Source organism: Ahaetulla prasina, chromosome 4 (genome assembly GCF_028640845.1).
Source record: "Ahaetulla prasina isolate Xishuangbanna chromosome 4, ASM2864084v1, whole genome shotgun sequence".
Taxonomy (NCBI): domain Eukaryota; kingdom Metazoa; phylum Chordata; class Lepidosauria; order Squamata; family Colubridae; genus Ahaetulla; species Ahaetulla prasina.
The window spans coordinates 147,359,798-147,384,815 of NC_080542.1; the positions used below are offsets into that span (position 1 = coordinate 147,359,798).

Here is a 25,018-nt window from a genome sequence, read left to right on the forward strand (position 1 = left end):
AGAGAGAAGGTGGAAGAAAGAGAAAAAGCAAAGAAAGGAGGAAGAAGTTAGAAAAGAGGGAGAAGGAAGGAGAGACAGGGAGAAAGAAGAGAGAGAGATGGGAAGGAAAGAAGGAAGGAAGGAAGGAAGGAGGGAGGGAGGGAAGGAGGAAAAGAGTGGAGGAAAAGAGAAAGAAAGGGAAAGGGAAAAAGGATGGAAAGAAGGAAGGAAGGGAAGTGGGAGGGAGGGAAGGAAGGAAGGAAAGAAGGAAGGAAAAGAAGGCAGGAGGGAAGGAGGAAAAGAGTGGAGGAAAAGAGAAAGAAAGGGAAAGGGAAAAAGGATGGAAAGAAGGAAGGAAGGGAAGTGGGAGGGAGGGAATGAAGGAAGGAAGGAAAGAAGGAAGGAAAAGAAGGCAGGAGGGAAGGAGGAAAAGAGTGGAGGAAAAGAGAAAGAAAGGGAAAGGGAAAAAGGAGAGAAAGAAGAAAGGCAAGAGGGAGGGAAGGAAAGAAGGAAGGAAGAAAGGGATGGCAGGAGGGAAGGAGGAAAAGAGTGGAGGAAAAGAGAAAGAAAGGGAAAGGGAAAAAGGAGGGAAAGGAAGAAGGAAAGGAAGAGGGAGGGAAGGAAGGAAGAAAAAGAAAGAGAAGAAAGGCTTATCCATGCATTTTACAGCAATGTCTAGCCAGATTTTTCATTTCATTCCTTCACTCCCTGGGACTTTGGGAGGATAGATAAGGACCCCATAAAAAAAATAACAACCCCATCCCACCAATCTGGGCCCGTCATAACTTGAGTCATTCCAGATTTCACTAAGCAAACAAGACCAGGAACTTGGAGGTGATAAATGAACAAGAACGGACAAACAACAGGAGGAGCTGGCTCTTTTCTCTCCTCTTATCTAGGGAATGTACCCACACATTTTTCATTTTTTCAGGAAAAAGCCGGGTCAAACTTTTCCCAAGAGGGTGGGGGGGAAAATATCTATGTATCAACACGGCTTCTGAGTCATCCCAAGACTGGGGTAAAGATTTGCTGGTTGTTGGTTTGCAAAAAAAAATTATAACACAAAACCCATTTTCAGCGTTTGCAATGGAAGGATACAACAATTCTCAATAAGGAAGATTTTGGTTGCAGAAATACCCATTTTTGAATGACCGTGCGCTTCTCTTAACAACCGCAGTGATTCACGTAACACCCGTGGCCAAAAGAGTCACAAAATCAGATCTAACTCACTTAACAACTGCCTTGCTTAGTGGCAGGCATTTGGATCCCGGTTTTGTCAGTTACCATCTTGACTAGTCCAGGATGGGTCTGCTTGCCGGACTCTTATCATGTGGACATTTACAGCGGCTGACCTTCTTGCCCTGCGAGATTCCCCTCTCTCGCGGGTTTGGCCCCCCACATTATCGAGGGCCCATCTTGAGGACGGGTTTTGGAACCCTGAGAGGTGGCATGCCAAAAATAGGAGACTTAGGGGATTTTTAACTAATTGTTTTAATCGGCTTTTTAAGGGGAGTTTTAATGGGAATTTTAAGGGGAGGGTGGGAACTGACGGGTTTGGGTTAGGGGGTGGGGAGGGTGGGAGGGGGAAACCCATCTGGGGGAGACGAGTCCAGCAAGTGTTCGCGGCAGTAATTTAATAGGTCCGAAGGTGGCGGGGGAGGGTCTCGTTCCAGTCCACCAGGGTTTTGCTATCAATACGGTATGTGGGAGAGGCAGATATGGCAGAAGGGGGGGGCCATATCAGGTTTTGGGGGCACGCCCTCGCATGCTCCGGCCCCCCAAAATTTTCCGTTCCCCGAGTGGCCAGAATACCTGGGACTTGGGCCTTCGGCTGATGTTATGTAATGCAAGATCTGTGGTTAATAAAGCTCCCCTGATCTCAGATCTAATTCAGGAGGGGACCACAGACGTTATGGGCATTACGGAGACCTGGCTGGGCACGGAAGGGGGGGGTTCCCCTAGTGGAGATGTGCCCACCAGGTTTCCGAGCATTCCATCAGCCGAGGGCCCAAGGTAGGGGTGGCGGGGTGGCGGTTATTATTAAGGAAAGCCTGGAACCAAGGGAGACCACTGTGCCTCAGATAGCTGGGTGTGAATCCCTCTATGTGAAGTGGGGTCGTAGGACTCAGGTGGGCTTGTTGATCATGTACCTGGCTCCTTGCTGCGTGACAACAGCCCTGCCCGAGCTGTTGGAGTTGCTAGCTGGGTTGGCAGTTGAGACCCCTAGACTGTTGGTCATGGGGGATTTCAACTTGCCATCAACTGGCATGGCATCCTCGACCGCTCGGGAGTTCATGGCTTCCATGACGGCCATGGACCTGACTCAATTAATTGATGGCCGTACTCACATTGGGGGAGGCACCCTAGACTTGGTTTTTATCTCTGGCCAGTGGTTGAATGATCTGATTTTAAATGATTTAGTTATCGACCCTTTATCATGGTCAGATCATTTTCTCCTTCGTCTGGACTTTCAGACCGCTACCCACCGCCGCAGGGAGATGAAACCAATGCATTGGTTCCGTCCCAGGCGCCTGATGGACCCTGAGAGGTTCCTGACGGAGCTTGGGCCGTTTCCCAAGAACCTGGCCCACGGCACGACTGAAGAGCTAGTCTGGGAACAGGCCGCAGCTGGAGCTTTGGACCGTGTCATGCCTTTGCGGCCTCTGACCCGGCGTCGGTCTCAACCAGCTCCTTGGTTCTCTGAGGAGCTGAGGGAGATGAAACGCTGGAGAAGACGCCTAGAGAGTGTCTGGAGATCCAGCCGTTCTGAGGCTGACCGGACACTAGTTAAGTCCTATAGCAGGACCTACCTAGTGGCACTGAGGGATGCGAAACGTTCCTACGTTTCCTCCCTCATTGTGTCGGCAGATAACTGCCCAGCCACCCTGTTTCGGGTGACCCGTTCTCTCCTTCAACAGGAGGGGTGGGAGGACCCCCTACAAGGGCGTGCCGAGGAGTTTAACGGTTATCTATATGATAAAATCGTTCAGCTTCGGGACGGATTGGATCAAAATTGGGTAGATCCAGATGAGAGTTCCGAGACCCGTCTTGTTGAGGTGGTTTGGGATGATTTTGACCCTGTGACTCCCGAGGACATGGACAGGTTGCTGGGTAGGCTGAATGCCACCACATGTTTACTGGATCCGTGCCCCTCCTGGTTGGTACTGGCTACACAGGAGGTGACACGAGACTGGCTCCGGGGGATTACAAATGCTTCTTGGTGGGAGGGGGTCTTTCCCGCTGCCTTGAAAGAGGCGGTGGTGAGACCTCTCCTCAAGAAGCCTTTCCTGGACCCAGCTGTTTTAGGGAATTATCAGCCAGTCTCCAATCTTCGCTTTACGGCGAAGGTTGTAGAGAGTGTGGTGGTATGTTAGCTACCCCAGTACCTGGATGAAACTGTCTATCTAGACCCGTTCCAGTCCGGCTTTCAGCCCGGATACAGTACAGAGACAGCTTTGGTCGCGCTGGTGGATGATCTCTGGAGGGCCAGGGATAGGGGTTATTCCTCTGCTCTGGTCCTATTAGACCTCTCAGCGGCTTTTGATACCATCGACCATGGTATCCTGCTGCGCCGGTTGGAGGGGTTGGGAGTGGGAGGCACTGTTTATCGGTGGTTCTCCTCCTACCTCTCTGACTGGACGCAGACAGTGTTGACAGGGGGGCAGAGATCGACTCCGAGGTGCCTCATGTGTGGGGTGCCGCAGGGATTGATTCTCTCACCCCTCCTGTTCAACATCTATATGAAGCCGCTGGGTGAGATCATCAGTGGCTTTGGGGTGAGATACCAACTGTACACTGATGATACTCAGCTGTACTTTTCCACTCCGGGCCACCCCAGCGAAGCTGTCGAAGTGCTGTCCCGGTGTTTGGAAGCCGTACGGGTCTGGATGGGGAGGAACAGGCTCAAACTTAATCCCTCCAAGACGGAGTGGCTGTGGATGCCGGCACCTCGGTACAGTCAGCTGCAGATGCGGCTGTCTGTCGGGGGTGAGTCGTTGGCCCCGATGGAGAGGGTGCGCAACTTGGGTGTTCTCCTGGATGGTCAGTTGTCCTTTGAAGATCATTTGACGACCGTCTCCAGGAGAGCTTTTTATCAGGTTTGCCTGATCCACCAGTTGCGTCCCTTCCTGGACCGGGATGCCCTATGCGCGGTCACTCATGCTCCCGTTACCTCTCGTCTGGACTACTGCAATGCTCTCTACATGGGGCTCCCCTTGAAGAGCACCCGGAGACTTCAGCTAGTCCAGAATGCGGCTGCGCGGGTTATTGAGGGAGCGGGTCGGAGCTCCCATGTAACACCGATCCTGCGCAGACTGCACTGGCTACCTGTTGCTTTCCGGGTGCGCTTCAAGGTATTGGTTACCACCTTTAAAGCGCTCCATGGTTTGGGACCGGGCTACTTACGGGACCGTCTACTGCCGGCCTCTATCTCCCAGCGTCCGGTGCGTTCCCACAGAGAGGGACTCCTCAGGGTGCCGTCAGCCAAACAATGTCGACTGGCGGCCCCCAGGGGGAGGACCTTCTCTGTGGGGGCTCCGACCCTGTGGAACGAGCTTCCCCCCCGGGCTTCGACAACTACCTGACCTTAGGACCTTTCGCCGCGAACTTAAAACCTATTTATTCCGTTTGGTTGGATTGGCCTGATTTTAAATTCTAAATTTAAAATTTTAATTGTGGGTTTTAAATTTCTGTAATTTTTATGGGGTGTAATGTTATTTTAAATTTTTTGGCAAATTTGAATCAGTTTTTTAAGGGTTGTTTTAATTATGGTGTATGTTTCTGTTTGTATTTTATTTGCCTGTTCACCGCCCTGAGTCCTTCGGGAGAAGGGCGGTATACAAATTAAAACATTATTATTATTATTATTATTATTATTATTATTATTATTATTATTATTATTATTATTATTATTATTATTATTATTATTATTATTATTGTTATTATTGTTATTATTGTTATTATTGTTATTATTGTTATTATTATTATTGTTATTATTATTGTTGTTGTTGTTATTGTTGTTATTGTTGTTATTGTTGTTATTGTTGTTATTATTATTATTATTATTATTGTTATTATTATTATTATTATTATTATTATTATTATGGCCATAACTCGAGGACTAGTCTGCGACCACATCATTGTTTTGAATGCAGGAGTGTAAATTGTCTTAAGTGCAGGGATTGTGCAATACAGGTAGTCCTCAACTTATAACAGTTTGTTTAGTGACCGTTCAAGGTTTAACTTACAATAGCACTGAAAAAAGAGATTTGCGACCATTTTTTACACTTACAACAATTGTAGCATCTCCATGTTCACATCATCAAAATTCGGGTGCTTGGCTACTGACTCATATTTATGACGGTCGCATATGATCCCCTTTTGTGACCTTATGAGCAAAGTCAATGTGGGGGAAACAGGATTCACTTAATGACCATGTGACTTACTTTACAACTGCAGTGATTCGCTTAACAACTGTGGCAAGAAAGGTCGTAAAATGGGCCAAAAATCACTTTATCACTGTCTTGCTTAGCAATGGAAGTTTTGAGCTCAGTTGTGGTCATAAGTTGATTTGCAATCTTAGATTCGAATTGTTTCAGGATTTCTCTGAATTATCTCTGATTATTCATTTGGCTTCAGCTCCATTTTTAGCATTTAAATTTGCATTTACATCAATTCAGGAAAAATCACAAGGTTTGTTATAACTGCAACGATGGAAAATGAGAACAGTGGTAGTTCTCCACTTATGACCACAATGGAGCCAAAAATTTGTTGTTAAGTGAGTTTTGCCCCCATTTTGTGACCTTTCTCGCCAGCGCTGTTAAGTGAGTCACTGCGGTTGGTAAGTTAGTAACGTGGTTGTTAAGTGAATCCGGCTTCCTCCATTGACCTTGCTTACCAGAAGGTCGCTAAAGGGGATCACGTGACCCTGGGACACTACGACCGTCATAAATCTGAGCACCTGAGCACGGGGATGCTGCAAAGGTTGTGGCTGTGAAACACGGCCACGTCACATTTTTCAGCACCGTTGTAACTTCGAACAGTCACTAAATGAACTGTTGTAAGTCGAGAACTTCCTGCATTTCCTTCAGTTTGACAGGGAAAAGACACAGCAACAACGGAACAATGTGGGTTTCTGAGATAGGCAGAGCTACGTTATCTCAGCCTCCACCGGCTCTCAGGCCGAGACTGGAAAATACTTAAATAAAAGCTGCGAAAAGGGAAGAATTAAGATAAGGATCCTCTTACCTGCCATTTTAACTTGCCATGATGTGTTTCACAAAGGCTAAAATAAATAGAGGGGGGGGAGGAGAAAAAGGGGAGGGTGAATAATTGCAAGAATGTCCCTCCTTCCCTTCCTCCCTCCCTATCTTTTACTTCCTTTTTTCCTACCATCTGTCCATCCTTCTCTCCCTTTCTTTCCTTCCCCTCCCTCCCTTCTTATCTTCTTCCTTCCTTGGCTTGCTTGCTTGCTTGCTTGCTTGCTTGCTTCCTTCCCTCCCTCCCTCCCTCCCTCCCCTATTCCTCTCTTCCTCTTTTCTTTCCATCTGTCCATCCTTCCTTCTTTCTGTCTCTTCCTTTCCCCTCCCTTCCTTTCTCATCTGTCCTTTCCTCTCCTCCCTCTTCCCCTCCCTCCCTCCCTCCCTCCCCTTCCCAGCAGACAGGTTAAGTAGCTGCTGCCAGGCTGGCGAAGGGAGTGAGGGATTGCTAGACCGACTGGGAAACTGTCACGGAAACCTTGCAAATGAAGATCATGTGACCACAACAGCAGCAGCAGCAGCCCGGAAGCTCAGTAGCCTTAAAGCAGGCGCACCTCCCCCATATTTCATTTTCTCCAGAATCCTGGCCCATTATGTAAAGTCACCCCTTTGAGCTAACTCAGTTCAAGAATGGTTACCCTCCATTACACCATTTTGCCCAATCGGAGGTCACAACAACAGGAGGGGTTTTTTTTAGCACCCTAAATTTTTAATTGTCCTGAAAGTCTAATCCTTTGAAAAGATTTGATGATGCCGTTTCATGGCAGGTATTATTCCCTTCCCGCCCCCCACCTCCCCGCACAACTCATTACATTTTGCTGGCGTGGTTTTTTCATCCAAGAAGCACAACGAACAACCGGCGGTGTGACATCCCCGCCAGCTCACTCACCCTCCCCTGCTATAACCTGGACTTTAAAATCACTTAGACGGCCTGAATTATTTATATCCCCCTGGGCCACTTTTTCTGGTCCCCACATCTGGGCAGGAACTGGTGAGCCATCATTTATTCCATCTTGTCTTCCCTATTGATCTTTCTCATAAAAGTGATTTATAATCTGGCCCCCACCCCACACACCCATCATTTCTCAAGAAGGTCAATTCCCAAGGTGAACCTTCGTGCTCCGCTTGATGGCAACCACCCACCACAACGCAGAAGAAGGGTCACCTCTTGAGGAACCATCTCACCTTCATAATTGATACACCCGTTGGAGTCTTCTTGGCCAGCCATCAATTTATCAACTTCTTCCTCGGTTAATCTTTCTCCTGAAAAACAAAAACGGAGGAAAATAATTCAAAATTTGATGAAGGCTGGCGGGTCTTTGAAATCTTCAGGGGTCCTTCTGCTCAGAGGACTTATCTTCTATTGTCCAGAACCAAAGGTTTGAACTTTGGGGCATTCCTTCGCTTACGACCGTTCACTTAGTGACCGTCGGGAGTTACAACGGCTTACGACCGTTCACTTTTTTTTAATTTGCATTTATATCCCGCCCTTCTCCGAAGACTCAGGGCGGCTTACACTACGTTAGCAATAATCTTCATTCTATTTGTATATTATATACAAAGTCAACTTATTGCCCCCAACAATCTGGGTCCTCCTTTTACCCACCTTATAAAGGATGGAAGGCTGAGTCAACCTTGGGCCTGGTGGGACTTGAACCTGCAGTGATTGCAAGCAGCTGCTGTTAATAACAGACTGCATTAGTCTGTTGAGCCACCAGAGGCCCTTAGTGACCATTGGGAGTTACAACGGAGTTACAACTGAAAAAAGGGGCCGACAGCCAGTCATCGCAAGTACAAGTTGTCCTTGATTTACGACCACAAAATGGATGCTGCTAAGCGAGACAGTTATTAAGTGAACTTCGTCCCATTTTGCGACCTTTCCTGCCAAAGTTGTTAAGTGAATCCGGCTTCCCCACTGACTTTGCTTATGGCAAGGTCTCAAAAGCGTCGTTAAGCGGGACATTGCAACCGTCGTAAGTAAGAGACACCTGCCAAGCGTCTGAATTTTGATCACCTGACCATGGCAACGGTTGTAAGTGTGAAAAATGTAACTTTGAACGGTCACTAAGCCAATTGTTGTAAGTTGAGGACTACCTGTAATACTTTTTACTGTTTTTATTGTTTTAATGTGTTTTTAAATATTTAATTGTAATACGTGTTTCAATTTTGAGCTGCCCAGACTTGTTCGCTGAGATGGGGGGCTGTAAAAACCAAATAAAAATAAATAAAAAATAAATAAATACAGCAACATCCCTATGATCACCTGATCAAAATTTGGGTGCTTGGCCACTGGCATGCACTTATGTCAGTTGTAGGGGTCACGTGACTGCCATTTAAGGCCTTCCCTGCCGGCCTCTGGCTAGCAAAGTCAATAGGGGAAGCCGGATTCGCTTAATGACCGCACTGATTTGTTTTAAAATGGTGGCGCAGTGGTTAGAATGCAGTACTGCAGGCTCCTTCTGCTGGCTGCTGGCTGCCTGCAATTTGGCAGTTCAAATCTCACCAGGCTACAGGTTGACTCAGCCTTCCGTCCAGTGGTGGGATTCAAGTCATTTAACAACCGGTTTTCCCGAAGTGGTGCGAACTGGCTGAATCCCACCATTGCTTCCGTCCTTCCGTGGTTGGTAAAATGCGGACCCAGATTGTTGAGGGTAATAGGCTGACTCTGTAAATTGTTTGGAGACGGCTGTAAAAGCACTTATGAATCAGTGTATGAGTCTAATTAATATTGCTATTTTCCTTCCTTCCCTCCTTCCTTCCTCTCTCCCTCCCTCCCTCCCTTTTCTTTCCTTTCCTTCACAGTGGTTAGAAAGCAGCATTGCTCACTGCCAAGAGTTCAAATCCCACCAGGCTCAAGGTCGACTCAGCCTTCCGTCCTTCCGAGGTGGGTAAAATGTCGACCCAGATTGTTGGGGGGGCCATAGGCTGACTCTGTAAACCTCTTAGAGAAGGCAGTAAATCACTGTGAAGCGGTATATATAAGTGCTATTGCTAAAACCCTGGTTATTAAAAAAAATAAAAAAGTTATAAAATCGAGTGGCCTCCCTGAACAATTGCCTTGCTTAGCAACGGGGATTCCGGTGGTTGGTCATAAGTCGAGGACTTCCACTTTGCACGCAAATCTATGTGGGGAAAAACGATGCAGCGGAAGGCTCTTTTTGCTTGGCGTGTTTGAGACCAGCCTTACCCAGGGTTGCCAAGACGTGGCGGAGTTCGGCTCCCATCACCGTCCCGTTTCCTTCTTTGTCAAAGACACGCAGGCCTTCCACAAAATCCTCAAACGTCCCCGTGTCTTTGGTCTTGGCGATGTGCTGGAGCATGGGCAGGAACGTGTCGAAATCCAACATCTTGCTGTTCATTTCTGCCAAAAGAAGGCGAAAAAAATGTGTTTCACCCACACGGCTCACCGCCAAATTGGAAAGCAAACCCTTAGTGGAATAACAACAGAGTTGGAAGGGACCTCGGAGGTCCTCTAGTCTTTCCCCCCGGTCGAGCAGAAGATCCCGGACTATCTTGGACAAAAGGGCTCTTCTTGGAAACCTCCAGGGATGGATGCACCCGCCATTCAGGCCATTGCAGTCGTTAAGCAAATGCTGCAGTTTTTAAGTGAATGCTGGAGTCATAAAGCAAACACTGCAGTCGTAAAGCGAACACTGTAATTATTAAACAAACACCGCAGTCGTTAAGCGAACACTGCAGTCGTAAAGTGAACACTGCAGTCGTAAAGTGAACACTGCAGTCATTAAGCGAACACTGCAGTCATAAAGTGAACACTGCAGCCGTAAACTGAACACTGCAGTCATTAAGCGAACACTGTAATTATTAAACAAACACCGCAGTCATTAAGCGAACACTGCAGTCATAAAGTGAACACTGCAGTCGTAAAGTGAACACTGCAGTCATTAAGCGAACACTGTAATTATTAAACAAACACTGCAGTCGTTAAACCTTAAACCCTCCAAAAACTCAATTTGCAAATCATTCCACACCATTGAGAAGAGACTAACCGTCTGGTTTTGGGCGTCCAAGGACTTTATGGACTTCCGCCTGGGTGGGATTCTGCCCGCAGGACCTCAAGACGTCCCCGCATTGCCCATAAGTGATTTTCAATTCACCTTTTGGAGTCCGGTCGAAGAGTTCAAAAATCTCCCTGAATTCTGAGAAAACAACAAAACAGCATCAGGAAATAATTGTCCTTTGCATCACAAAATTGTTTGCAAAGTATAATACCGAATAATAGGAATGGAAGGGACCTTGGAGGTCTTCTAGTCCAACCCCCTCCTCAAGCAGGAGACCCTATACAATTTTAGACAAATGGTTGTCCAGTCTCTTCTACAAAACATGCAGTGTTAGAGCATTCACAACTTCTGGAGGCAAGTTGTTACACTGATTAATTGTTCTTGCTGTCAGGAAATTTCTCCTTAGTTCTAAATTGCTTCTCTCCTTGATTAGTTTCCAGCCATTGCTCCTTGTTCTGCCTTCAAGTGTTTTGGACAACAGCTTGATCCCTTCTTCTCTATGGCAGCCACTCAAATATTTGCTATCATGTCATTTTTTTCATTAAACTAGACATACCGAAATTCCTACAACATTCATATGTTTTAGCCTCCAGTCCCCTAATCATCTTTGTTGCTCTTCTCTGCACTCTTTCTAGAGTCTCAACATCTTTTTTACATCGTGGCGACCAAAACTGAATGCAATATTCCAAGTGTGGCCTTACCAAGGCATTATTAAGTGGTATTAAGACTTCACGTGATCTTGATTCTATCCCTCTGTTAATGCAGCCCAGAACTGTGTTGGCTTTTTTTGGCTGGCTCATACTAAAATGTATGAAGAATGGAAGCTAAACATACAAAGAATTACAAGAATTGGGGATATCTACTTTAATAAAAAGAAGGACTAGGGGAGACATGATAGCAGTCTTCCAATATCTCAGGGGCTGCCACAAAGAAGAGGGAGTCAAGCTATTCTCCAAAGCACCTGAGAGTAGAACAAGAAGCAATGGGTGGAAATTAATCAAGGAAAGAAGCAACTTAGAACTAAAGATGAAACTTCCTGGCGGTTAAAACAATTAATCAGTGGAACTACTTGCCTCTAGAAGTTGTGGGTGCTTCAACACTGGAAGTTTCTAAGAAGAACTTGGATATGACTACAACTGAGCCCTAAATTTCTGTTGGGACAACTGTTAAGTGAATTTTGCCCCATTTTATGACCTTTCTTGCTACATTTGTTAAGTGAATCCCTGCAACTGTTAAGTTAATAACGCCGTCTGGCTGCCCCCTTGCCTTGGCTTGTCAAAAAGTCACTAAAGGGGAGCATGTGACTCCGGGACAATGCGACCGTCATAAATATGAATCAGTTGTCAAGCATCTGAATTTTGATGGCGTGACCGTGTGGAGATGCTGCAACAGTCATAAGTGTGAAAAATGGTCATAAGTCACTTTTTGCTGTTGTAATTTTGAAAGGCCACTAAACGAATGGTTGTACGTTGAGGACTTCCTATATTTCATTTTGTTCATTGGCATTTTCCTCTCCAAGGGAGATGGCGCTTAATAAATAGGAAATATAAATAAATAAGTAAATAAAGGGTTATATATTTCTAACGTGTTTTGAACGCCTGTTTAAAAACGTAATAATTCTTAAACTACAACTTTCAGTTTTTCAGCTGAAAGTTTGAAAAACTTTGCTGCTGGTCTCATTATCAGCTCTATTTTCATTCCAGCTCATTTCGACGTCCCTTGTGGGATGGTTAAGATTGAAAGAAAGGGGAAAAATATGACAGATCACCCAGTTTACGATAATAAGATCTGTCCAGCCCAAGAATGTGGGACTCGAACAGGAAAAAACAACAACCCGTCTTCATACTTCGCTTAAAGCAGGACCTCTGCAAATCTCAGATATAGAAAAGCATCAAATTTGGGGTATTGAAGCAAAAGTCAAGAGCATTCTGAAAGTCTTAAATTCCCCCAGTTCTTATCGAGAATTGGACGACTGAGAGTCCTTGAGCTTTGCCCCATCTTGCGACCTTTCTTGCTATCGTTGTTAAGTGAATCGCTGCAGTTATTAAGTTCATAGCATGGTCGTTAAGCGAATCTGGCTTCCCCATTGACTTTGCTTGTCCAAAGGTCGCAAAAGGGGATCACGTGACCCCAGGACACTGTAACCGTCGTAAGTACAAGTCAATTGCCAATCGTCTGAATTTTGATCAGATGGGGAGGCTGCAACGGTTGTAAGGGTGAAAAACGGTCATAAGTCCCTTTTTTCAGCACCATTGCAACTTCAAATGGGCACTAAATGAACCGTTGTGAGTCAAGGATTAATTGCACCTATAATTGTCAACCCAGATGTTTCTAGCTGGTTGCTTTGCTTTGTTTTCTTCAATTCGTTAATCGCTACGCTCTAGTTTTTGACATTTACACGCACAAGAGATTCTCAGTAGGTGAAGGGACTGAACTGCATGAAATGAAATTACAAAACGGCTTTGTCCCAGGTATCTCCCAGTAACAGAAGCGAAGTCTTCAAAGGCCTCCTGCCACAGCTCCACACAATCTTTGTGGATAAATTGCCCTGGGGCCACATTTGAAATATCATGGCGTTCAGAAGCCGTAAAGAATTAAACAAGGGTGACTTTGATAATTAGATGAAGGGCACTGCATAGTGGGGGTCGGTTATCTAGCTATGAGAGAGAAAGAAAGAGAGAGAGAGAAGAAAGAGAGAGAGAGAAGAACGAGAGAGAGAAGGAAAGAAAAAAAGGAAAGAGAGAAAGAAAGATTGATGATAGATAGATAGATAGATAGATAGATAGATAGATAGATAGGAAGGGTGGAAGGAGAGAAGGGTGGAAGAAAGGAAAGGAAAGGGAGAGAAGGAAGGAAGGAAAAGACAGGAAGGAAGGAAGGAAGGAAGGAAGGAAGGAAGGAAGGAAGGAAGGAAGGAAGGAAAAAAGAAGAAAAGAAAGAAAAAGAAAGAAAGAAAGAAAGAAAGAAAAAAAGAAAGAAAAAAGAGGGAGGGAGGGAAGGAAGGAAAGAAAGAAAGAAGGAAGGAAGAAAGGAAGGAAAGAAGGAAGAAAGGAAAGAAAGAAAGGAAGAGGGAGGAAGGAAGGAAGGAAAGAAGGAAAGAAGAGGAAGGGAGGAGGGCTGGAGCTAGGAAGGAAGGAAGAGAGAAGGATAGGGAAGGGATTGGGGAAAAGAAAGAAGGAAGGGAGTTGCAATGGCAGTGATTCATTTAACAACTCATGCAAGAAAGGTCGCAAAATGGGGCATAACTTGATTAACAACTGTCTCGCTTAACAATGGAAATTTTTGGCTCGATTGTGTTACATTGAGTACCGATTATAGGGTTTCCTGCTTGAGCGGTGGGTTGGTCTAGAAGACCTCCAAGGTCCCTTCCAGCTCTGTTATTCTGTTTTGCTATCAAACAACTTTTTTCAAGCAAGCAAAAAATATATACATTCAAAATGATCCTTTCCTGCTATTGCTCATCTCAGCATATCGATTTACACTCCGTGTTGCTCATGCGGAGATCAATTCACTCCCAGCTTCTCTGCCTGCTTCAATTTCCAATACTGCCAAACAAGTCATGGCTGCTGGTGGGCTTTGGGTTGAGGGCATTTGAAATAGGCAGGAGGAGCCGGGTGCCTTCGATCGAAGGAAGTCTAGTTGTAGAAGAGTCAAAATAAGGAGGTCTCGAATGAAAGTGGAAAAGGAGTTTGCATTGTGAAAAACGAAGACGCATCGTGGATAACCCAGAACATTCAGAACAGGGAGAAATCCTTCATCTTGAGAGCTTTATGATGGGTGGACTTCAAATCCCATAATCCCCCAGCCAGAAGGCTTTAAGAGGGGTGGATTTCGAATCCCATAACCCCCCAGCCAGCATGCTTTAAGGGGGGGAGGACTTCCACTCCCAGAATCCTCCAGCCAGTTCTGCTTTAAGAGGGAAAGAGTAATTCCCAAGGTTCCCCAGCCACCATGATTTAAGAGGTGTGGACTTCAAGTCCCAGAATTTGCCTCCATTGAGTGACATGGAATGGAATATAGAATATAGAATATAGAATATAGAAATGAAGAGAAGAGAGTATAGAATATAGTACAGAATAGAATAGAATAATGAATGGAATGGAATAGAGTAGAGTAGAGTAGAGTAGAGTAGAGTAGAGTAGAGTAGAGTAGAGTAGAATAGAATAGAATAGAATAGAATAGAATAGAATAGAATAGAATAGAATAGAATAGAATAGAATAGAATAGAATAGAGCCCTGGTCAAAAGGGCCCAGCAGAGATTATACTACCTGAGTCTTCTCAGGAAACAACAACTGAATGAAAAATTGTTGGTGACCTTCTATTGCTGCACCATAGAGAGTATTTTAATTTACTGCACCTGTGTCCAGTTTGCCAATTGCACAGGGGCAGATAAGACAGTGCTCCAGAGGGTCAACGTCATTGCCCAGAGGATCATTGGTTGCCCTCTCCCCTCTTTGGAAGAGCTTCATGGCTCCCGCTGCCTTAAGAAAGTTCAAAAACTCCTTAAAGATCCATCTCATCCTGGGGCCCCTTTTATTTGAACTATTACTATCTGGAAGACGGTACAGGACAATAGGCTGAAAAACAGCTTCTACCCCAGGGCAGTAGCTATATTGAATTCTGCGGTATAGTGCAATACTAATGCAGTATCAGAGGTTTTCATAGAATGTGAAGGAGGTGTGTTTGTGTTTTGTTTTTATAGTTATAATGTACACTGAAGATGGCATTTAATTTCGTTGCACGAGGTGCGATGACACTAAACTAAACTAAGCTTAATAGGGAATGGGATAGAGAATATGCAGAACAGAACAACAGAATAGAACAGAATAACAGAGTTGAAAGGGGACCTTGGAGGTCTTCTAGTCCAGGGGTCTCCAACCTTGGCCACTTTCAGACTTGTGGACTTCAACTCCCAGAGTTCCTCAGCCAGCAAAGCTGGCTAGTCCAACCCCTAAACTAATCCATAAAATAATAAATAAATAATTTATTTATTTATAATATTTATATATTTATAACATTTATAATAAATAAATAAACTAGTCCAACCCCGAAACCCTATACCGGTGATGGCGAACCTTTTCAGCATTGAATAAGTGCCAAAAAGAACAGGCGGAAACGTCACACACTCATCAGGATCTCATTCTGGAAAAGCCAAACTTCCGGGTTCTAGAGCATATGCGCACCTGAGTTTTTGGAACTGCCATGCACGTGTAGGACATGCGTGCCAGTAACCCGAAAGACAAACAGGCAAGGCTGCGTGTGCCGAGTGACATGGCTTCGCATGCCACTTTGGTCACGTGTACCATAAGTTCGCCGTCACGGCCCTATACCGTCCTCATACTTACGACCGTTGCAACATCTTCACAGTCGCCGTGGTCGCCGTCGGCATCTTTCCCAGCCGGCTTCCGGCAAGGAAACCAGATTCGCTTAACGACCACGTGATTTGCTTAACATCTGCAGGGATTTGCTTAACAGCCATGGCAACAAAGCTCGTAAAACCGGGCAGGATTCACTTAACGACTGCCTTGCTTAGCGGCAGAAAATCCTGATCCCCAGTTGCAAGTGATTGGATCTGTGATCCCAGAGATGAAGTGACTGTCATAAGTATGAGAACCTGTCGTAAGTTCCCTTTTTTCAGTGCCATTGTAACTTCGGTCTTTAAATGAGTCATCACAATTTGAGGATTACCTGTATTAATTTGATAAACTCTCTTTTTCAGTTTTTTTTTCTTTTGTTAGTGAAGGATGATCATGTCAAGAGCTCCTTCAGGTTGAACTACGGGAAGTAATTAGCAATTAATTAATTAGGAAAACCCTTAATTACCGCTGGAAAAAGAAAATAGCCTCTTACCTTCAATTTGATCATGATTAAATTCCACCTGAAAGAGAAGGGGAGAAAAAGAGGATTATTCACATTTCCCATCAAATGGGAAACCCAAATGCAACCTCTTCATGTCAAGGTGGAGGGAGTTCTCGCCTTATAACCATTCATTTAGTGACCGTCCGAACCATTGTGGCAACAAAGATCATAAAATGGAGCAAAACTCCCTTAAAAACCATCTACCTCGAGAACGTGGATTTTGGCAATCATGAGGACATAGCCGAAGACCCAAATCTTCCTTTTTTATGTATAGCACAAGCGTGGAATAATGTTTTTTTTTTTTTTCTGTTTGTAATGTTAGAAAAAAGTAATAAAAAACAAACAAACAACCATCTAGCTTAGCAATAGAAATTTTGTCTTCCATTGTGGTCATACATGAAGGACTTCTTGGGTGCATTTTAACAGTGGTGTTACAGGTACTCCTTGACTTATGGCCCTCCATTGAGCCCTAAACTTCTGTTGCTAAGCTATAAATTTGTTTACTGACTTCCCCCCCCATTTTACGACCTTTCTTGCCATGGTTGTTAAGTGAATCATTGTAATTGTTAAGTTAGTCACATGGTTGTTAAGTGAATCTGGCTTCCCCATTGACTTTGCTTGTCAGACGGTCACAAAAGGGGATCACATGACCACCACCATCTGGGACCCTGCAACTGTCATAAATATGAGTCATTTGCCAAGTGTCTGAATTTTGATCACGTAACCACAGGGATCCTGCAACGGTCGTAAGTGTGAAAAACAGTCATAAGTCCATTTTTTCAGTGTTGTCGTAACTAAACGAATTATTGTAAAATGAGATTACCTGAATTTATATATTTTTTTACAATATTATTCTCAATATTTTCAAGCCTGGTGCTCTTAAATTCTACATTTCTATTGATTTTATGGCCTTTAATGTTTAAATGTCTTTAAAACATGGAAATGACATAGGTGGCCAATACATTTCGTTAATAAATGAAGAAAGAAGAAAGAAAAAAAAGAAAGAAGGAAGGAAGGAAAGAAAGAAAGAAAGAGAAAGAAAGAGAGTGTGAAAGAAAGAGAGATAAAGAGAAAGAGAAGGAAAGGGGCAGGGGAAGAAAGAAAGAAAGAAAGAAAGAAAGAAAGAAAGAAAGAAAGAAAGAAAGAAAGAAAGAAAGAAAGAAAGACAGACAGACAGACAGACAGACAGACAAAGAAATATTTTTTTACAATATTATTCTCAATGTTTTCAAGCCTGGTGCTCTTAAATTCTACATTTCTATTGATTTTATGGCCTTTAATGTTTAAATGTCTTTAAAACATGGAAATGACATGGGTGGCCAATACATTTTGTTAATAAATGAAGAAAGAAGAAAGAAAAAAAATAAAGAAGGAAGGAAGGAAGGAAAGAAAGAAAAAAGAGAGAGAAAGAGAGTGTGAAAGAAAGAGAGATAAAGAGAAAGAGAAGGAAAGGGGCAGGGGAAGAAAGAAAGAAAGAAAGAAAGAAAGAAAGAAAGAAAGAAAGAAAGAAAGAAAGACAGAAAGAAAGAGAAAGAAAGAAAGACAGACAGACAGACAAAGAAATTTAAATTTGGTGCAAACCTTTGATCTATAAGAGGACCCCATCTACTGTAAAAAGAATAAATTCCCCATCCTGTTCTACGGCTTGGAAAATTTCATTAAGGAGCAGGAAAGGAAAATTATAGGTAGTCCTCAACTTACAAAAGTTCATTTAGTGACCGTTGAAAGTTACAACGGTACTGACTTACAACCATTTTTCAAAAGTTACGACCATTGCAGCATCTTCATGGTCAAATGATCAGAATTCATACGCTTGGCAACTGATTCGCAGTTATGACGGTCGTGGAGTGTCCCGGAGTCACGTGATCCCCTTTTGCGACCTTCTGACAAACAAAAATCAGTGGGGAAAGCCAGATTCACTTAACAACCGTATGACTTGATTAACATCTGCAGCTATTCGTTTAACAACGGTGACAAGAAAGGCCGTAAAATAGGGCAAAACTCACCTAACAACTCTCTAGCTTAGCAGCAGAAATTTGGGGCTCAATTGTGGTCGTAACTGGAGGACTACTGTATGACCTGCTCAGAAATGTGAATTATTAGACAAACTAGCTGAGCTATTTTGCTAAAGCAGCTCGAAAATCTGTTTCAGATTCCTGCTGAGCAGATGGCTATCTCTGCTTTCTGATCGTTTTTTTCTCTGCAGAAACACAACTCCAACGTAGTTTTGTGACTGTGTGTTTTTTCAATAACAATGTTGGCTAAGAAGGATTCCTTCCCTGTCTCAAAAAAGGATTTGCTCCCCGCTTAAGCATTTTTTAAATTTATATGCCTGGAGTCAGGAATGGGCCATCTGCCCTGATTTAAAATTAGCTCTTGCCTTAAGCAGAGGTTGCCCCTTCCCCTGTTCAGAAGAGAGAAAGAGAGAGAAAGTGAGAGAGAGAAAGTGAGAGAGAAAGAAAGGGAGAAAGAGAGAAAGAAAGGGAGAGAGAGAACAAGAGAAATGGAGGAAAAAAGAGAGGGAGAGAGAATGAGAGAGAGAAAAAAACGGAGCAAAAGAACAAGGGAAGTGAAGAAAAAAGAGAAAGTGAGAGAAAGTGAGAAAGAGAGAAAAGAGAGAGAGAAAATGAGAGAGAGAGAAAGAAAAGGAGAAATAGAACAAGAGAAGTGGAGAGAAAAGAGAAATAGAGAGAGAGAAAGTGAGAGAGAGAGAAAGAGAGAGAGAGAGAGAAAGGAAGAGAAAGGGAGAGGAAAGGAGAGAAAGAGGAAGAGAGAGAAAAGGAGACATAGGGAGAGCGGGAAAGGGGGAAAGAGAGAGAGAAAGAGAAAGAAAGGGAGAGAGAGAGAGAGAAAGAAAGAATGAGAGAAGTAGAGAAAAAAGAAAAAGCGAGAGAAAGGGAGAAAAAGAGTGAGAAAGAAAGGGAGAAAGAGAAGAAAGAAAAATGAGAAAAAATGGGAGAAAGGGAAAAAGAGAGAGAAAGAGAAAGAGAAAGAATGAGAGAGAGAGAGAGAGAGAGAAAGAGAAAGGGAGAAGGATCTTCACTGGGGAATTCTGGGAGTTGAAGTCCGATCTCTTCAAGTTGCCACACTGATTTAACTGACTCTTCCAAATTTAACTGCTTTGCAAATTAGCCTCTCCAATCACTGCTTTGCCATTTTTTTCTTTTTAAAAAAATCCAGCCTTCCTCATCTACAGAATTATCATCAAAATCTCTCCGAATTAACTGCAAACCAAAGAATGGAAGAAGAGGCCAATTCAGTTAGCCATGCCTTAAAACAGGATAGAATCAAATTATCCAGGAATTGTCTCCGTCTTTTCTGTCTTGTGGGGTTTTCCCAGGAATCAACACTTAATAAAGAATTCCATCCAACGTACAGCGAGTGTCATAAAAAAGTCGCATGGCTCAGAGATAAACCAGAATTTTGCAGAATTTTGATCTGTGCAGTGTCTTCTTTTTAATCTAATTTCTTACAAGTGTGACTAGGTGGCTCAGTGGCTAAAACACTGAGCTTATCGATCAGAAAGTTCGGCGGTTCAAATCCCTATTAGAGGTTTCCTGCGTGAGTAGGGGGTTGGACTAAATGACTTCCAAGGTCCCTTCCAACGCTGTTATTGTTACTATTCTCATTTTTGACTCCAGGCATGTAATTTTTTCTAAATCTGGACTAGTTGCAGTGCCTTCATAAATAGGGGTCCACTGCAGGTAAGTCAATGTTAGCAAAAGAAATATAGCTAGTCCTCAACTTACGACCGTTCGTTTAGTGACCATTCAGTTATACTTGCCATAACTTGACTCATATTTATGACGGTCGCAGTGTCCCGGGGGGATCAAGAGATCCTCTTTGGTGACCTTCTGACAAGCAAAGTCCATGGGAAAGACAGATTCACTTAACAACCATGTGACTAGCGTAACGACGGCAGTGATTCACTTAACGCCTGTGGCAAGATAGGTCATAAAATGGGTCAAGACTCACTTAGCAACTGACTGGCTTAGCAACAGAAACTTTGGTGTGGTTTTAAACCTAGGAATATCTCCAGAACCAGTGCAATTGTATGGCTTAAATAACATGCACTTATTTACATTAAATTTCAAATTTTTGAGAAATTTGGTCAAGGACAGCCAAAGGACGCAGCCCCGGGGCCCCACTAAAATGCCAATTTCTGCTCTAGGAGAAATCTACCTGGACTATTTTTTTTTTCATTTGGAAATTAAATTAATAAGTTGGAAAAGTTATGAAGAGTTTGCTTTTTTTTGGCGCACCAGACAAATGAGGTCATTTATTGCACGAAGATCGAAGGGCGCACTAAATAAAAATACGAATTATTTTATGACATTATGCGCTCAGGTTTAATTAGAGTTACACATTCAATAAAAGGGAAACCAGATTGATGCACTCCGAAAGAGCTGATGGCAAACAATTTTTGCTTTAAATGGAGCAGTAATTACAGGACAATCGTGTTTATCCAAACCGAATGAGTATTCCATGCTCTGCCATCTCCAACTGACTCAGTGGTTTTTTTTGTTTTTTTCCAGGTGCCAGCAAAATTTCTACACAACGACAACTATAACAGGGAGGGGTTTCCTGCGAGGTGAAGTAGGAAGAAGGTCAAAGAAGTTTTTTTAAAAAAGTTAGGCTAGCCTTGATTCATTGTTTATCCGTGTTCGATGTATTTGTGGTTACTTTTCCAGTTTGGGGTAAGTGGGGAGTTTAGAGACCAGGTGGCAGTGAGTTCTAGTTCTGCCTTAAGCATGAAAACCAGCATCATGGCCTTTAAATACACACCTTCACATTCCTCCGAGGGACACACGATGCAGAACCCCAGCAAATATTTCTCCCCCCCCCCCGTTGATAGATAATTGGGAGATTTGGGGTGGGGCTGGGGGCTTCCTTCCTTCCTTCTTTCCTTTCCCTTTTTTCTTCTCCTTCTCCTTCCCCTTCTGTTCCTTCTCCTTTCTTTCTTTTCTATCTTCTTCTCATCTTTTCTTTTTTCTTCTCCTTCTCTTGTTCCCCCTCCTCAATTTCCCCTTCTCTTCCTCATCTTCTCCTTCTTCTCCCTCCTTGTCTATGTTCTTCTCCTTCTCCTTCTTCTCTTCCTTCTTCACCTTTATCTCCTTTTCCTCCTCTCCTTTGTTTTATCCTCCTCCTCATCTTTTCATTCTTCTTCTCTTCTTCCTCCTTGTCTGTTCTTCTCCTTCTCATCTTCTCCTTCTATCTACTCCTTCTCCTCCTTCTCATCTTTTTCGCCTCCGTGTCTATCTTCTCCTTTCTCCACCTCCTCCTTTTCATTCTCATTTCTCTTATCTATCTCCTTCTCCTCTTTTCATTCTTCTCTTCTTCCTCCATGTCTGTTCTCCTCCTTCTCCTCCTTCTTCTTCTCATCTTTTTCTCCTCCTTCTCATCTTTTCTTGTCTACCTTCTCCTTTCTCCTCCTCCTTCTTTTCATTCTCATTTCTCTTATCTATCTCCTTCAAGACAAATTCCTTGTGTGTCCAATCACGCTTGGCCAATAAAAATTCTATTCTATTCTATTCTATTCTATTCTATTCTATTCTATTCTATTCTATTCTATTCTATTCTATTCTCCTCTTTTCATTGTTCTCTTCTTCCTCGTCTGTTCTCCTCCTCCTCCTCCTTCTCATCTTTTTCTCCTCCTTCTCATCTTTTCTTGTCTACCTTCTCCTTTCTCCTCCTCCTTCTTTTCATTCTCATTTTCCTTCTCTTCCTTCTCTATTTCCTGCTCCTCTTTTCATTCTTTTCTCTTCTTCCTCCTTGTCTGTTCTCCTCCTTCTCCTCCTTTTCTCCTCCTTGTCTATCTTCTCCTTTCTCCTCCTCCTCCTTTTCATTCTCATTTTCTCCTTCTCTTCCTTCTCTATTTCCTGCTCCTCTTTTCATTCTTTTTCTCTTCTTCCTCCTTGTCTGTTCTCCTCCTTCTCCTCCTTTTCTCCTCCTTGTCTATCTTCTCCTTTCCCCTCCTCCTTCTTTTCATTCTCATTTTCTCCTTCTCTTCCTTCTCTATTTCCTGCTCCTCTTTTCATTCTTTTTCTCTTCTTCCTCCTTGTCTGTTCTCCTCCTTCCTCCTTTTCTCCTCCTTGTCTATCTTCTCCTTTCCCTCCTCCTTCTTTTCATTCTCATTTTCTCCTTCTCTTCCTTCTCTATTTCCTGCTCCTCTTTTCATTCTTTTTCTCTTCTTCCTCCTTGTCTGTTCTCCTCCTTCTCCTCCTTTTCTCCTCCTTGTCTATCTTCTCCTTTCTCCTCCTCCTTCTTTTCGTTCTCATTTCCTCCTCCTCCTCCTCCTCCTCCTCCTCCTCCTCCTCCTCCTCCTCCTCCTCCTCCTCCTCCTCCTCCTCCTCCTCCATCTTCTTCCCCTTCCCCACAAAAGCAACTCTCCCCCCACCCTTTTTATCAAGACAAAGAGAGAGGACAGCTGCAATGGGGATAAAAGAGAAGCTGCTGGGGGAGGGGCAGTCAGTGATGGAGAAAATGCGCTGATGGTTCTCTTAATAAACTATGGTTCTATTTTGGACAGCAACAAAGGTCAAGGTAAGCCAACAGGCATCAGGTAATCTGGAAGACAATGCCCCCTGTCCCTCCCCTCCCCCCAGCAGTTGTCGGCTGTTAAATGTCTGTGCCAAATAGCTGCCATTCCTTCCTGCAGACTGACTGCTCGGGAGTCAAAAAAGTCAAAATGGCGGCCCCAGCAGACCAGGGATCAAATTAGGATTTGTGACTGCATTTCCTGCAAATATCCCGCTTCTTTGCTCTGCTTGGTTTGCAAAAATAAAATGACCACGAGAAAGAAATTGCGATTATCTCCATCATCTTTAATGTTTTCCTCCTGCCACGCGAAATAAATGTGATCGATGAAAATAAATTAAAAAAATTAAAATGTACTTTGTAGTTTACATTGCCCTCATTTCATCCCCTTAACACCACCGGGAGGTAGGCTGGGCCGTGGCACCCAATCAGATACTGGAAATAATAAGGAGGCGAAGCTGACTCTTCCTCATTTTTATGCTCAGGGCTTTGACTGCTACACCCCATTGTCTCTCTCTGGGTCAATGGAAGGGGTTGAGAAAGCCATATGGGGTGAAAGGGCTGGCTTAGAAGGAAGGAGTTCCGGGTTCAAATCCTGGTGAGATGCGGAATTCGTAATAAACTCACTGGTCCGTCCGCTCAAAGAATATTTAAGGGGGAATATGGGTAGTCTTCCACTTACGACCACAACGGACCCCAAAATTTCTGGCAGAGATGATAGAGACAGAGAAGGGGAGAGAGGATAGAAAGAGAGAAAGACAAAGGAACGATGGAGAGAGAGAGAGATAACAGAGAGGGATGATAACAGAGAGAAATACAGAGATGATGATGATAATGGTGAAGAGATGATAGATCGATAGATATAGATAGATAGATAGATAGATAGATAGATAGATAGATAGATAGATAGATAGATAATCAAGAGAGAGAGACAGAGACAGACAGAGAAAGGCAGGCAGACAGGACAGATAGATAGAGTAGAAGATGGATAGACAGACAGACAGAAATGATAGAAAAAGAGAAAGAAATACAGATGATGAAGAAGATATAGATAGATATACAGATACATAAATGATAGATGATAGACAATTTTGTGTGTGTTTGTGTGTGTGTGTGTGTTTTCGTAGGTTTTCATTGATATAGGTATGTAGGTCTTGGTGTATTCGGGTCTTTTCCCGTGTAAGGTTGAGAGTATCTTGGCGACGTTTCGACGAGGTAACCTCGTCGAAACGTCGCCAAGATACTCTCAACCTTACACGGGAAAAGACCCAAATATGCCAAGACCTACATATATATGTAGGTCTTTGGTTATTCGGATTTTCTCCCGCGTAAAATTGGAAGTGTCTTGGCGACGTTTCGACGAAATCCCATTCGTCATCTTCAGGCTGGTGTTTACTGCTTCGTGCTTCTAGGAGCAATGCTTGCCCCCAGAAGCACGAAGCTGAAGCCTGAAGATAACGAATGAGACTTCGTCGAAACGTCGCCAAGACACTTCCAATTTTATGCGGAGAAACCCAATAACCAAAGACCTACATACAAACACCAAAACCTCAGAAAATATATATATATATATATATATATATATATATATATATATATATATATATATATATATATATATATATATATATAGACAGAGACAGAGACAGAGACAGAGACAGACAATCAGACAATCAGACAGTCAGACAGACAGACGACCATTGACAATGATTGCTCTGTCACTCCTGGTAAAACCAAGGCTGCACAGAAAATCCCAGCAGAGGTGAAACCAGGCTGGAAGCTGCTCTGTAAATTGGCCACAGCTTTTAGCAAAGCATCTGAAGAGCCAGATGGGCTCCCTCAGGATCATCCATCCCAACCCGCTGCTGCCTGCTTGCCAGACTCCTATACCGAAGAGGTAGAGACCCCTTTGCCCCTGCATCCATCCCTTAAAAACCAACACACACACACACACCCTCTCCCGCCCCCCAGATAAATTAAGTTTCCTGGTGTTTATTTTATTTTTTTAAAAAGCCCCTTACTTTGATGTTGGCTGGATTAAACTCCACTTCTTTGCGCTCTGGCTCAGGTGGAGGAGCCGGTTTCGGGCTGGGCTTGGGTTCCTCCTTTTTGGGCTCAGCTTTTTTCAGCTCAGGTTTTTTGGGGGGCATCGTGCTGGAGACAGGGGAGGGGGCCACAGGCAGGCAAAGCTGGTCACCTCGAGGGGCAGAAGGCAGAGCAGCTGAGAGTCCTCTGGCGAGGGTCTTTATTCGTCTCCCGGCCCCTGAATGTCACGGTGGGTGTCAGTTGGCCTCCAGCCCCTACCCAAAGCCCCCCTCCCCGTCGTGCATCGCACATACCAAGTCACACAATAGCAACCTGGCTAT

At 43.8% G+C, this 25,018-nt stretch overlaps 1 protein-coding gene across 3 annotated transcripts in view; it reads right to left on the minus strand.

Annotated features, from left to right (window-relative positions):
- The window catches only part of MYL3 (myosin light chain 3), a 27,203-nt gene extending 2,299 nt beyond the window's left edge, over window positions 1–24,904 (minus strand). The window contains exons 1-6 of one of the 3 annotated variants that reach the window (XM_058179991.1): window positions 24,674–24,904; window positions 16,107–16,134; window positions 10,244–10,393; window positions 9,424–9,597; window positions 7,422–7,499; window positions 6,226–6,262 (exon numbers count right to left, since the gene is read on the minus strand). In XM_058179991.1, the coding sequence (XP_058035974.1) occupies window positions 6,234–6,262; window positions 7,422–7,499; window positions 9,424–9,597; window positions 10,244–10,393; window positions 16,107–16,134; window positions 24,674–24,802 (588 nt within the window). In that variant the 5' untranslated portion in view covers window positions 24,803–24,904 and the 3' untranslated portion in view covers window positions 6,226–6,233. The remainder of the gene's footprint in view (window positions 1–6,225; window positions 6,263–7,421; window positions 7,500–9,423; window positions 9,598–10,243; window positions 10,394–16,106; window positions 16,135–24,673) is intronic. The other 2 variants (XM_058179990.1, XM_058179989.1) reach the window with 2 other exon arrangements.
- Window positions 24,905–25,018: the final 114 nt, after the last annotated feature.